Here is a 14,390-nt window from a genome sequence, read left to right as displayed (position 1 = left end):
TGTGGTAATATTAGGTCAAACTTAAATATAACATTTTCTAAATGTTATTGAAATGCTCTGAGGACCTCCAAGACGAGGTAAAATGTATATTGCGTGAACCTCAATGGTATATTTCGTTAAACCTAAAACAAATATGCTATGAACGTTGTTTAAACAGCATTTCATCCTTACAACATTAAGGGAATGTCCTGTGCAACCTACAGTAACTTAAACATTGTATGAATGTCATCACAACTAAGCTAATTTTGTATTTTGGGAACACATCTCTTGTAATGTACCCACACTGTTCCGACAACCTATCGAAATGTTCTGGGAACATTTTATAGAACTCAGAAAGGCTGTTCTGTCAACATTCTTGTAACATCTAAGGAATGGTTTCTACACCCTGACGTCAGCACCACTTGATTGTTTTAGTGTTTTTGGGAACCTATCACTTGTACAATGTTCCCACAATTTAAAGATTTTTTTTTAAATGTTCTCGCAACATTATAATTTTTTGTTGTTGCAACCTAATAGAAACATTGTTATAATCAACACAACTGGACAGTTTTTGTTTAATGAGAACATTTGCAGCAACCTAACGAATGTTCTGGGAACTTTCACTGAACCAATTTAGGTTTGCTGGGTAGCCAGCTGGAGGCTCAGCTCACCATGGTAACAGCAGTTAAATATCATTTCTCTTTTGTTTTGCCATGTTGTGGCTAAATATTAGTGACATTTTGTATTCTGGTAGGCCTACTTATCCCAACACATGGTAGTTTATTTAGTAGAATTAATCAATTGCATCATATTGTAAGTGCATGTGTGCACTTTGCAGTTATCTTTGCCACACCAAACATGATAATGATAATGATAGACATCAGATTTATTTATAAAAAATAAAATAAAAAGGTGTACTTTCACCCTCTTTTCTCCCCAATTTCGTGTCAAAAGGCAGTCATTTGTCAGTGTGTGGTGACAGACTTGATATCTACTCTGCCATTTGTCCGTGTGTGGTGACTGACCTGTCTAGGTGTCTATCTACTCTGTCAAAAGGCAGTCGTCAGCACTATAAAAGTGATAACAACACGAAGCCCAGTGAGAAAAAAAAAAAACATTAAGAGACTGGGCTCTGTATTTGTATTGGCTGAGAAGGAAGTGTGCGTCAGCTTGTTGTCATTGCGTGGAGAGGGATAAATCATACTGGACAGATTATAGACTACATCCCAGTGGAAGGAAAAGGAGCGGACATACACAGGTCCCTCTCACTGTCACGATGCGGGGCATCCAGAAGAGTCTGTGTGTCTTACCTCTACTACTACTGGGGCTGTTACAGCACTGGGCTGCAGGCAACTCATTCAGTCAGGTAATTCCTGCTGTAAATGGATGAATATATTATATTGCCTAGTTATATTACGATTGATACACTATCATTTCCTTTGAAAATATGGTTGGGATAACTAAATTGCGACACAGGCTAATCTTTTACATGTGACATATTTTCTTTATCGTTTCGGTGGAGTAAATTATTATTCTGTTTATTTCACAATCCAGTGCTTGTTGTTCAAATAGAAATAATCAATCTGGGGACAAAACTAAATATTTACCGATCCTTGGAGCGTCACGCGAAACATTACGCAAAACGCGCCTGTTATTTTACTACCAACATTTGTAACTTGAATCTGATAATTATCAGTACAAAACAGTTAAATCTGATAATACTTGTGGAATATAAAAATACTTGCTTGATATACAGTACCGTTCAAAAGTTTGGGGTCACTTAGAAATGTACATGTTTTTGAAAGAAAAGCCAAATTTTTGTCCGTTAAAATAACATCAAATTGATCAGAAATACAGTGTAGACATTGTTAATGTTTTAAATGACGATTGTAGCTGGAAACGGCAGATTTTTAATGGATTATCTACATAGGTTTACAGAGGTCCATTATCAGCAACCATCACTCCTGTGTTCCAATGGCACGTTGTGTTAGCTAATCCAAGTTTATCATTATAAAAGGCTAATTAATCATTAGAAAACCCTTTTGCAATTATGTTAGCACAGCTGAAAACTGTTGTTCTGATTAAAGAAGCAATAAAACTGTCCTTCTTTAGACTAGTTGAGTATCTGGAGCATCAGCATTTGTGGGTTCGATTACAGGTTCAAAATGTCCAGAAACAAAGAACTTTCTTCTGAAATTCATCAGTCTATTCTTGTTCTTAGAAATGAAGGCTATTCCATGAGAGAAATTGCCAAGAAATTGAAGATCTCATACAACGCTGTGTACTACTCCCTTCACAGAACAGCGCAAACTGGCTCTAACCAGAATAGAAAGAGGAGTGGGAGGCCCCGGTGCACAACTGAGCAAGAGGACAAGTACATTAGAGTGTCTAGTTTGAGAAACAGACGCCTCACAAGTCCTCAACTGGCAGCTTCATTAAATAGTACCCGCAAAACACCAGTCTCAACGTCAACAGTGGAGAGGCTACTCCGGGATGCTGGCCTTCTAGGCAGAGTTCCTCTGTCCAGTGTCTGTGTTCTTTTGCCCATGTTAATCTTTTATTTTTATTGGCCAGTCTGAAATATAGTTTTTTTCTTTGCAACTCTGCCTAGAAGGCCAGCATCCCGGAGTCGCCTCTAATCGAACCCACAAATGCTGAAGCTCCAGATACTCAACTAGTCTAAAGAAGGCCAGTTTTATTGCTTCTTTAATCAGTTTTAACAGTTTTCAAGCTGTACTAACATAATTGAAAAAGGGTTTTCTAATGATCAATTAGCCTTTTAAAATGATAAACTTGGATTAGCTAACACAATGTGCCATTGGAACACAGGAGTGATGGTTGCTGATAATGGGCCTCTGTACGCCTATATAGATATTCCATAAAAAAATCTGTCGTTTCCAGCTACAATAGTCATTTACAACATTAACAATGTCCACACTGTATTTCTGATCAATTGGATGTTATTTTAGTGGACAAAAATGTGCTTTTCTTTGAAAAACAAGGACATTTCTAAGTGACCCCAAACGTTTGAACGGTACTGTATATTTTCTAGTTTCTTTGCAAATACAACACATTTCTATGTAAAAACTAAAATGTTCTAGTTATTTATTTTTAGTAGATGAGAGATTTTATTTTATTTTATTTTATTCAGAGAGATTTAAAGTAGTGAGTGCATACATTTTCAAACTAGGCCCCCATAGGAATCAAATTCACAACTCTAGCATTGCAAGCACCGTGCTCTACTAACTGAGCCACGTCATCACATCACAAACCACTTGATGTCTCAATGTACTCAGTTACTGTATTGTGTTTTTCTCCATGCTGATAGAAAGTCTACAGGTACAAACCTAGATGACCAGCCTATATACAATACTGTATTGTACATTTACATTAAGTGGTTCGTAAGGATGGTAAATGAATACGGCACAAAAAGTGGTTATTTGATCAAGAAAAATATTTAATTTGATGTGGATGTTTTGTGTTTTTGTCATAACTTTGCACCTTTTGAGAAACAAGTTTTGGTTTATTTCATTCACTTTATGAGTTTTGTGAATTTATTCATTGTATTTTCATCTTAAAATACTTGATTTCTTCTTATCCCTTGCGCAAATAGCCTACAGCTGTATCTGTCCAGAGCTCGCTCTGGCAGGGAAACTCTGAGGGCCCAGAATAGTTGATAAGTTCATTGCAACGCAGATCGGTAGAAATGTTAAGATAAATTGTAAATTGACACTCCACATGAAAAAGGTTGCCGACCCCTTCGGGAGCATAATGGCAGGTGGGAGGAGGAGGGTTGGGAATATATATTTTTTGTTCTGGTTATCTTGATCTCTTGCTCCCTTTTTGAGTCATTTGTGTGTCTTAATTATTTAATCAAACAGTGTGCTTAAATGTCCAACTCCTTAGAGGAGAGGGCCAAGTGTCTGCAGGTTTTCACTTTTCCCTTGTAGTTGATTGATGAATTGAGGTGACTAATTAGTAAGGAACTCCCCTCACCTAGTCATCTAGGTCTTAATTGAAAGGAAAAAACTAAAACCAGCAGACACTAGGCCCTCCTGGGAATGAGATTAACACCTCTGGCTTAAAGCATCAGACAAGCTCAGTGCATGTAGTTGATTTTGTTAAAAACACATAGGGTGTGTCTATATATGGAAAAATACACGTTTACAAATTTAGACCAATCAATTGGTTGAAAGAACAGACGACTCTCGGTTGACCAAGATATATTTTAAGCGGGGACAGCCCTAGACAGATAAATACACATTATTTATTATGTAAAACAAGTAGAATAATTGTGCTTACATTCTTGGTCTACAAGACTAGAGTGGTAGACATCACTATTGAATGTCATTGATTAGTTTAGATTTTTGTTGAAGATTGAAAACTGGGTCTACATGCATTTGGTCTATTTTCTGAGACTTACAGCTGATAGCACCACAAATAAGGACATGCATAAATATACAGCAGAGAATATTCATAAATGTTTAAACATCTGTGTGTGTGTGTGTGTGTGTGTGTGTGTGTGTGTGTGTGTGTGTGTGTGTGTGTGTGTGTGTGTGTGTGTGTTCATCTTCAGGTGTGTGACCCATCAAAAGATGGCACCATCTATAACTACAATGCTAAGACCCTGAATGGGAGTCGTTCAGTCTCCCTCAGTGAGTACATGGGGAAGACCGTCCTCTTCGTCAACGTAGCCTCTTACTGAGGACTCACCTTCCAGTACCTGGGTAAGACAGTCTGGCTTAAGACTAACAGTATAACAGTAGACTAACAGTTGAATTAGCTAACAGTAGACTAACAGTTGAGTTAGCTAACAGTAGACTAGTGTAACTGATGTGAAATGGCTAGCGAGTTAGCGGGTGCGCGCTAATAGCGTTTCAATCGGTGACGTTACTCGCTCTGAGACCTTGAAGTAGTTGTTTCCCTTAAGGACCGCGGCTTTTGTGGTGCGATGGGTAACGATGCTTCGAGGGTGGCTGTTGTCGAAGTGTGTGCAGAAGGTCCCTGGTTCAAGCCCAGGTGGGGGCGAGGAGAGGGACGGAAGCAAAACTGTTACACTAGCCCCACGCTTAAGCTTGGGCGATATACCGTTGGTATGATTATTATATATATATTTTTAATATATTATTTTTGGTACTTTTACCCCTTATTTCTCCCCAATTTCGTGATATCAAATTGGTAGTTACAGTCTTGTCTCATCGCTGAAACAACCCTATGGAGAGGAGAGGCAAAGGTCGAGAGCCACAAGTCCTCAGAAACACAACACTGCCAAGCCGCTTTGCTTCTTGACACACTGCTCGCTTAACCCGGAAGCCAGCCACACTAATGTGTTGGAGGAAACACCGACCAACTGATGACCGAAGTCAGCTTGCAGGTGCACGGCCCGCCACAAGGAATCACTAGAGCACGATGGGAGAAGGAAATCCCGTCCGGCCAAACCCTTACCTAACACAGACGACCCTGGGCCAATTGTGCACTGCCTGCTGTGACACAGCCTGGGATGGCTAGATGTCAAGATCAAGCTTCTTGGTTACAGCAGAGACGTTCAACCCCCTCCTGGATCAAGATCCCTGTTGCCTAAATTGTTGTTGTTTTTTATAGCGCCGGTTATGTACACATTCGATATACCCTGGTATGGTACAGAAACGTTGAGACGGTATGAACATCTGGATACAGCCCAACCTTACCCACACTTAGTTTATCCCCAAAACCCCACAACCTGATTCACTGTAAATCCCTCTTACAATGAGCAGGTCCATACATAGACTAACAGGCTTGACTGACTGACAGGCCTAGATTCAGTCAGATCAAGCGTTAACCGGCGTTAGCCGACACCAACATAACTAATGTTTCGGCAGTGACGGAGGTGGAACTGCATTGGAGCTGTCAAATCAGTGAGCAGCTGTTCTTGTGATCATTGTCAGGAAGCCACACCCACCCCAGTTTGCAGTCAGAAGGAGGAAGTGTAGGCTATGTAGAAATAATAACGCTCAAATAGAAAAATCAGGAAGCAAAATAATGAGAATTTCTATCAGCCTAATCGAGATGTAGATTACATCTCACATTCCAGGGTTGACTTGTAAACAAAGGCTGCATGGGATTTCTGTGAATGCGACTATACGTGCAGCCAATGACAATGTTCGCTTTAGGTATAATGCCGGGTGTCAAAGCTGTCGTAAGAATTGGACCAAGGTGCAGCGGGAACGTGTATGTACATCTTCTTTATTATATAAAAAGAAGGAAATAATAAACAAAGCACGTATACAAACGCAACGAACGACACTAACAGACCTGTCAGGCGAACATACACTAAACAGGCAACAACTACCCACAAATCCCAATACAAAAACACCCCTATACATAGGACCTTCAATCAGAGGCAACGAGGAAAAGCTGCCTCCAATTGAAGGTCCATCAAAACCCTAAACATAGAACTAAAAGGACTAGAACATAGAAATAACTAACATAGAACATAAACCAACAAACCCCGGAACACATAAACCAAACACCCCTCTACCTAAATACATAGCCCGAACCACATAAAACAAACACCCCCCTGCCACGTCCTGACCAAACTACAATAACAAATAACCCCTTATACTGGTCAGGACGTGACACCGGGAGCCGTTTGTGGATTTGACAGCTCTAACGCAGTTCCAACTCCGACATGCCAAAACAACCCGCAATGTAATTGTCGGCTAAAGCGCATCTGATTGAATGAAGCCCGTAAAGGACTCTTCAACAAAGAGAAAGAGGCTAGTCCATTCGTGGCGAGAAGAGGAAGAACTATCCCTACTTAATGTACGTTGTTTTGAAATCTGATTTTGTCCTCAATTTACCCAAGGGTTTATTATGTTGTTATTATACAACCTTTAATCCATCTGTGTGTGTGTGTGTGTGTGTGTGTGTGTGTGTGTGTGTGTGTGTGTGTGTGTGTGTGTGTGTGTGTGTGTGTGTGTGTGTGTGTGTGTGTGATCTAATCAGAGTTGAATGCACTACACAAGGAGATGAAGGATTATGGGTTCACCATTCTCGGGTTCCCCTCCAATCAGTTTGGAAAGCAGGAGCCAGGAGACAATCACGAGATTCTGGCCTCTCTAAAGTAAGTATTGTTTGTCTCAGAGACCCGTTAACATGAAAAAACATACGTCATTTCACTGACATATTGTGATGGGGGAATTTGTATTATGCTAATTAGATCTATGCTGGGGCGCAGACATCGACCTTAGGGGGTCAAAAGACATAGTGGTGTAATGTATACGATATATTTTACCAATGTTTTATTACATACGATATACATTACCAATGTTTTATTACATAGGGGAAATAAACCTGAAACTTGAAACTAATCCAATTGTCCTGCATGCCTGAATGCAGGCAACAAGACAGCAATAAAGGCAAATCTGTCAATCAACACAGCTTCTTTTAGTTTGGAAAAAAAAGCCATCTAAGGAGCGATATACAGATCCCTAAGGTATAACCCACTCTGAGAAACGTATACAACATTCCTATGGTATCTGGTCCCTCTAGCCCACCCTAGACGCTACTCCTGGCCAGCTTAAACCCCATGTACACCAGACTAGAAACCCTGGTTTCACCAGCATCTGCCTTCAGGATATTTGGGTTTTTATAACCTGGGTTGGTAACCCCTGGCGAAAGCAGAGTTTGTATAAGAGGCTTAACAGTGTTGTGGTTTGTGTTCGTGTCACATAGTCTATCTATCTAGGGCAATAGCTCAGTGAGTGAGGCACCCATTCAAAATGTCCGTTAAGTGGCTTAAAAGCATGTCTAGGCAATGGCAGTGTCCCAAATGGCACCCTATTCCCTAAATAGTGCACTACTTTTGACCAGAGCCTCATGGGGCCTGGTCAAAAGTAACACACTATATAGGGAATAGATTGCCATTTGGGAAGTACACCAGTGATAAGCGTATCTATCTTTCCTTGGGTTCCAGGCATGTCCGACCAGGAAATGGATTCGTTCCAAACTTCCTGCTATTCCAGAGGGGGGATGTGAATGGAGACACAGAACAAGGAGTCTACACTTTCCTCAAAGTAAGCAAGTGATTAGGGTTGCAAAAATCTGGACACACACCCAAAATGTCCAGGTTTTACGGAAATCCTGGTTAGAAGATTCCTGGAATCATGATGGAATAAGCAAGAAATCTGAAAATCTCCAACCAGGACTTCTGGGAAACTGGAACATTTTGGGTAATTTACCAGATTTCTGCCATCCTTCAGACGATTGTTGTTGTCATCCTAGTGTACAGCGGGTCAATAACACTTTGTGGGCGACTTACTTCCCACTATAATCCTGACTGAATTCTTGGACAGATACTGTGGAAGTGACAGTTGGCAAAATCACCCTGTAACACATATGCAACTAGGTTACACAGAGCGGGAATTATATCCTAACATTCAGGGGGGAGGGGGGGACTATTGGGTGCACACCTGTTTTTAATAGGCTTATTAGTAAAGCCGTGTCATTTAACAGTAAAAATTTATGACACTTTAATGTGGCATGAACACAACCAGTTATGTTTTCATCTGATTGTCAAACAAATCACTTCAAAAAGTAGGCTACTTGTGGCTGTGCATGTTTGTCCACTCCAAAATAATTCCAGCATCCAAACAGTGCACTGTGCATGCGCCATTTGATGAATGGAAATAGACATCTGTTAAAAACAGTGTAGTGACATTCGGTGATTGTCACTAGGCCTACTACTACAGTAGGTGTATCATGGATGCCAAGGGAAGCCATGCTTCCCCAAAAATGTAAAGAAAAAGAAAAAATTAAGTATTAACATTGTTTTCTTCATTATTTTCCTTCAATTTGCAAGTGGTTGGATCTACAGTTGAAGTCGGGAAGTTTACATACACTTAGGTTGGAGTCATTAAAACTCGTTTTTCAACCACTCCACAAATTTCTTGTTAACAAACTATAGTTTTGGCAAGTCGGTTAGGACATCTACTTTGTGCATGACACAAGAAACCTTTTCCAACAATTGTTTACAGATTATTTCACTTATAATTCACTGTATCACAAATCCAGTGGGTCAGACGTTTACATACACTAAGTTGACTGTGCCTTTAAACAGCTTGGAAAATTCCAGAAAATGTCATGGCTTTAGAAGCTTCTGATAGGCTTATTAACATAATTTGAGTCAATTGGAGATGCACCTGTGGATGTATTTCAAGGCCTACCTCGGTGCCTCTTTGCATGAGATCATGGGAAAATCAAATGAAATTAGCCAAGAACTCAGAAAAAAAATTGTAGACCTCCACAAGTCTGGTTCATCCTTGGGAGCAATTTACAAATGCCTGAAGGTACCACGTTCATCTGTACAAACAATAATATGCAAGTATAAACACCATGGGACCACGCAGCCGTCATACTGCTCAGGAAGGAGACGCGTTCTGTCTCCTAGAGATGAACGTACTTTGGTGCAAAAAGTGCAAATCAATCCCAGAACAACAGCAAAGGACCCTGTGAAGATGCTGGAGGAAACAGGTACAAAAGTATCTATATCCACAGTAAAACAAGTCCTATATCGACATAACCTGAAAGGCCGCTCAGCAAGGAAGAAGCCACTGCTCCAAAACCACCATAACAAAGCCAGACTACGGTTTACAACCGTGAAGCATGGGGGTGGAAGCGTCATGTTGTGGGGGTGCTTTTCTGCAGGAGGGATTGGTGCACTTCACAAAATAGATGGCATATTGAGGAAGAAAAATTATGTGGATATATTGAAGCAACATCTCAAGACATCAGTCAGGAAGTTAAAGCTTGGTCACAAATGGGTCTTCCAAATGGACAATGACCCCAAGCATACTTCCAAAGTTGTGGAAAAATGGCTTAAGGACAACAAGTCAAGGTATTGGAGTGGCCATCACAAAGCCCTGAAAATATAAAATTTGTGGGCAGAACTGAAAAAGCGTGTGCGAGCAAGGAGGCCTACAAACCTGACTCAGTTACACCAGCTCTGTCAGGAGGAATGGGCCAAAATTCACCCAACTTATTGTGGGAAGCTTGTGGAAGGCTACCCGAAATGTTTTACCCAAGTTAAACAATTTAAAGGCAATTCTACCAAATACAAATTGAGTGTATGTAAACTTCTGACCCACTGGGAATGTGATGAAAGAAATAAAAGCTGAAATAAATCACTATTATTGTGACATTTCACATTCTTAAACTAAAGTGTTGATCCTAACTGACCTAAGACAGGGAATTTTTACTCAGATTAAATGTCAGGAATTGTGAGAAACTGAGTTTAAAATGTATTTGGCTAAGGTGTATGTAAACCTCCAACTTCCACTATATATCACATGAGAAAGCATCTGAGTGAGCGAAACAGCACCCCTCTGTCTCGGTATTTGTAGCCCATGTATTTGATGCTGTCTGGCCAAAACGGGATGACATGGGATTCTTACTGTAGCTCCCATAAAATCCTTACTAGAGGACAACACAACCTGCCTAACCCTAGTTCTAACCATGTCTTTTAGAATAGTTCTAACCATTTAACCCTGCCTTCTAGAACTGTTTTAACCCTGTCTTCTAGCACTGTTCTAACCTTATAACCCTGTCTTCTAGAACTGTTCTAACCCTGTCTTCTAGAACTGTTCTAACCTTATAACCCTGTCTTCTAGAACTGTTCTAACCCTGTCTTCTAGAACTGTTCTAACCCTGTCTTCTAGAACTGTTCTAACCCTGTCTTCTAGAACTGTTTTAACCTTATAACCCTGTCTTCTAGAACTGTTCTAACCCTGTCTTGTAGAACTGTTCTAACCTTATAACCCTGTCTTCTAGAACTGTTCTAACCCTGTCTTCTAGAACGGTTCTAACCCTGTCTTCTAGAACTGTTCTAACCCTATGACCCTGTCTTCTAGAACTGTTCTAACCCTATAACCCTGTCTTCTAGAACTGTTCTAACCCTGTCTTCTAGAACTGTTCTAACCCTGTCTTCTAGCACTGTTCTAACCCTGTCTTCTAGAACTGTTCTAACCCTATAACCCTGTCTTCTAGAACTGTTCTAACCCTATAACTGTCTTCTAGAACTGTTCTAACCCTGTCTTCTAGAACTGTTTTAACCTTATAACCCTGTCTTCTAGAACTGTTCTAACCCTGTCTTCTAGAACTGTTCTAACCTTATAACCCTGTCTTCTAGAACTGTTCTAACCCTGTCTTCTAGAACTGTTCTAACCCTATAACCCTGTCTTCTAGAACTGTTCTAACCCTGTCTTCTAGCACTGTTCTAACCCTGTCTTCTAGAACTGTTCTAACCATATAACCCTGTCTTCTAGAACTGTTCTAACCCTGTCTTCTAGAACTGTTCTAACCCTGTCTTCTAGAACTGTTCTAACCCTATAACCCTGTCTTCTAGAACTGTTCTAACCCTATAACTGTCTTCTAGAACTGTTCTAACCCTGTCTTCTAGAACTGTTCTAACCCTGTCTTCTAGAACTGTTTTAACCTTATAACCCTGTCTTCTAGAACTGTTCTAACCCTGTCTTCTAGAACTGTTCTAACCTTATAACCCTGTCTTCTAGAACTGTTCTAACCCTGTCTTCTAGAACTGTTCTAACCCTATAACCCTGTCTTCTAGAACTGTTCTAACCCTGTCTTCTAGCACTGTTCTAACCCTGTCTTCTAGAACTGTTCTAACCATATAACCCTGTCTTCTAGAACTGTTCTAACCCTGTCTTCTAGAACTGTTCTAACCCTGTCTTCTAGAACGGTTCTAACCCTGTCTTCTAGAACTGTTCTAACCCTATGACCCTGTCTTCTAGAACTGTTCTAACCCTATAACCCTGTCTTCTAGAACTGTTCTAACCCTGTCTTCTAGAACTGTTCTAACCCTGTCTTCTAGAACTGTTCTAACCCTGTCTTCTAGCACTGTTCTAACCCTGTCTTCTAGAACTGTTCTAACCCTATAACCCTGTCTTCTAGAACTGTTCTAACCCTATAACTGTCTTCTAGAACTGTTCTAACCCTGTCTTCTAGAACTGTTCTAACCCTGTCTTCTAGAACTGTTTTAACCTTATAACCCTGTCTTCTAGAACTGTTCTAACCCTGTCTTCTAGAACTGTTCTAACCCTGTCTTCTAGAACTGTTCTAACCCTGTCTTCTAGAACTGTTCTAACCCTATAACCCTGTCTTCTAGAACTGTTCTAACCCTGTCTTCTAGCACTGTTCTAACCCTGTCTTCTAGAACTGTTCTAACCATATAACCCTGTCTTCTAGAACTGTTCTAACCCTGTCTTCTAGAACTGTTCTAACCCTGTCTTCTAGAACGGTTCTAACCCTGTCTTCTAGAACTGTTCTAACCCTGTCTTCTAGAACTGTTCTAACCCTGTCTTCTAGAACTGTTCTAACCCTGTCTTCTAGAACTGTTCTAACCCTGTCTTCTAGAACTGTTCTAACCTTATAACCCTGTCTTCTAGAACTGTTCTAACCCTGTCTTCTAGAACTGTTCTAACCCTATAACCCTGTCTTCTAGAACTGTTCTAACCCTGTCTTCTAGAACTGTTCTAACCCTGTCTTCTAGCACTGTTCTAACCCTGTCTTCTAGAACTGTTCTAACCATATAACCCTGTCTTCTAGAACTGTTCTAACCCTGTCTTCTAGAACGGTTCTAACCCTGTCTTCTAGAACTGTTCTAACCCTATAACCCTGTCTTCTAGAACTGTTCTAACCCTATAACCCTGTCTTCTAGAACTGTTCTAACCCTGTCTTCTAGAACTGTTCTAACCCTGTCTTCTAGAACTGTTCTAACCCTGTCTTCTAGCACTGTTCTAACCCTGTCTTCTAGAACTGTTCTAACCCTATAACCCTGTCTTCTAGAACTGTTCTAACCCTATAACTGTCTTGTAGAACTGTTCTAACCCTGTCTTCTAGAACTGTTCTAATCCTGTCTTCTAGAACTGTTTTAACCTTATAACCCTGTCTTCTAGAACTGTTCTAACCCTGTCTTCTAGAACTGTTCTAACCCTGTCTTCTAGAACTGTTCTAACCCTGTCTTCTAGAACTGTTCTAACCCTATAACCCTGTCTTCTAGAACTGTTCTAACCCTGTCTTCTAGCACTGTTCTAACCCTGTCTTCTAGAACTGTTCTAACCATATAACCCTGTCTTCTAGAACTGTTCTAACCCTGTCTTCTAGAACTGTTCTAACCCTGTCTTCTAGAACGGTTCTAACCCTGTCTTCTAGAACTGTTCTAACCCTGTCTTCTAGAACTGTTCTAACCCTGTCTTCTAGAACTGTTCTAACCCTGTCTTCTAGAACTGTTCTAACCCTATAACTGTCTTCTAGAACTGTTCTAACCATATAACCCTGTCTTCTAGAACTCCTGCCCGCCGGTAGGGGACAGCTTTGGGAACCCCACCAACAGGCTGTTCTGGGAGCCCCTGAAGATGAACGACATCAAGTGGAACTTTGAGAAGTTCCTGGTCGGACCGGATGGAAAGCCCGTGATGAGGTGGTTCCCCCGGGTCACAGTGTCTGAGGTTCGGATGGACATCATCAAATACTTCAATCAACTCTTCTCCCAGTCCACCCAGCAGAACATTGACTAAGATTTGATTGTGGGTGTGTCCCAAATGGCACAGTATTCCCTATGTAGTGCATTACTGGAAATTAATTATATAAGGAATAGGGTGTCATTTGCGACTCAACCTGTGTTGTCATCAGGGCTGGGGTCAATTCCATTTCAGTTGAGTAAATTCCTGAATTGAAATGGAATTCATTCCATCCCCGATAGGCTGGATTAGATTTTTTTAAATAGATTTATTAGAGATCGCCCCTTTAGATACATGAAATCACAGGAGAACGGTTTCCAGGATTCAGATTGAACTTCTTTCTGGACTAAAAAGCACTTTCAAATGGAAATCCTCCAATGACTATGCTTCAAATTTTACTTCAGGAGTAGGCTTAATCTGGATCAGGAAAACCAAAATGGTCCTACAACACTTTTCCCCATCCTTTTCAACCCCCCCTCCCCTTGTAAAAAAAACGACAGACAGACCATAAGTAGAGTAGAAGGTCTAGAAATCAGTCGATGGTGGTACTGGGTTGTAGGTCATTAAGGAGGTGGCATGTTGTATGAAGGCGAGGCTTGAAAACAGTGATTCTGTGGTGCCAAGCCTGAGTTCTAGGGTCCAGGCCAGTCCTTCAGTGCATTCAGGCTGGGCCTGGTAACCCAAGGAGCCATGCTACCTCCTCGTCCTACCACCCAGACCAGACGCCTGGTTACCCACTGCTGCTGCCTGACTAATTCATGTCAATAAATCACATCAATGCAACATGGAGCGTGGTGCCAACTTCTTCCTGTAAACGATGATGTCATGTGGTGCGTGGCCACTCACATGCTTTCACAAAATGTCCAGGTCAACAATGGGTTGTTAAAGAGAATCTGT

At 40.8% G+C, this 14,390-nt stretch overlaps 1 protein-coding gene across 1 annotated transcript; it reads left to right on the top strand.

Moving 5' to 3' along the window:
• The first annotated feature begins 1,123 nt into the window (after positions 1 to 1,123).
• Positions 1,124 to 14,276, top strand: LOC115167066 (glutathione peroxidase 3-like). Its single transcript, XM_029721119.1, has 5 exons — positions 1,124 to 1,345; positions 4,556 to 4,706; positions 6,964 to 7,081; positions 7,934 to 8,033; positions 13,320 to 14,276. Exons 1-5 carry the CDS (start codon positions 1,256 to 1,258, stop codon positions 13,548 to 13,550), a joined length of 690 nt encoding a protein of 229 aa, XP_029576979.1. The 5' UTR covers positions 1,124 to 1,255; the 3' UTR covers positions 13,551 to 14,276.
• The last annotated feature ends 114 nt before the right edge of the window (positions 14,277 to 14,390 follow it).

The sequence above is a fragment of the Salmo trutta genome, chromosome 3, assembly GCF_901001165.1.
Source record: "Salmo trutta chromosome 3, fSalTru1.1, whole genome shotgun sequence".
Classification (NCBI taxonomy): Eukaryota; Metazoa; Chordata; class Actinopteri; order Salmoniformes; family Salmonidae; genus Salmo; species Salmo trutta.
The sequence above is the reverse complement of the archived record's forward strand: the minus strand, read 5'-3'. Positions and strand labels throughout refer to the sequence as shown.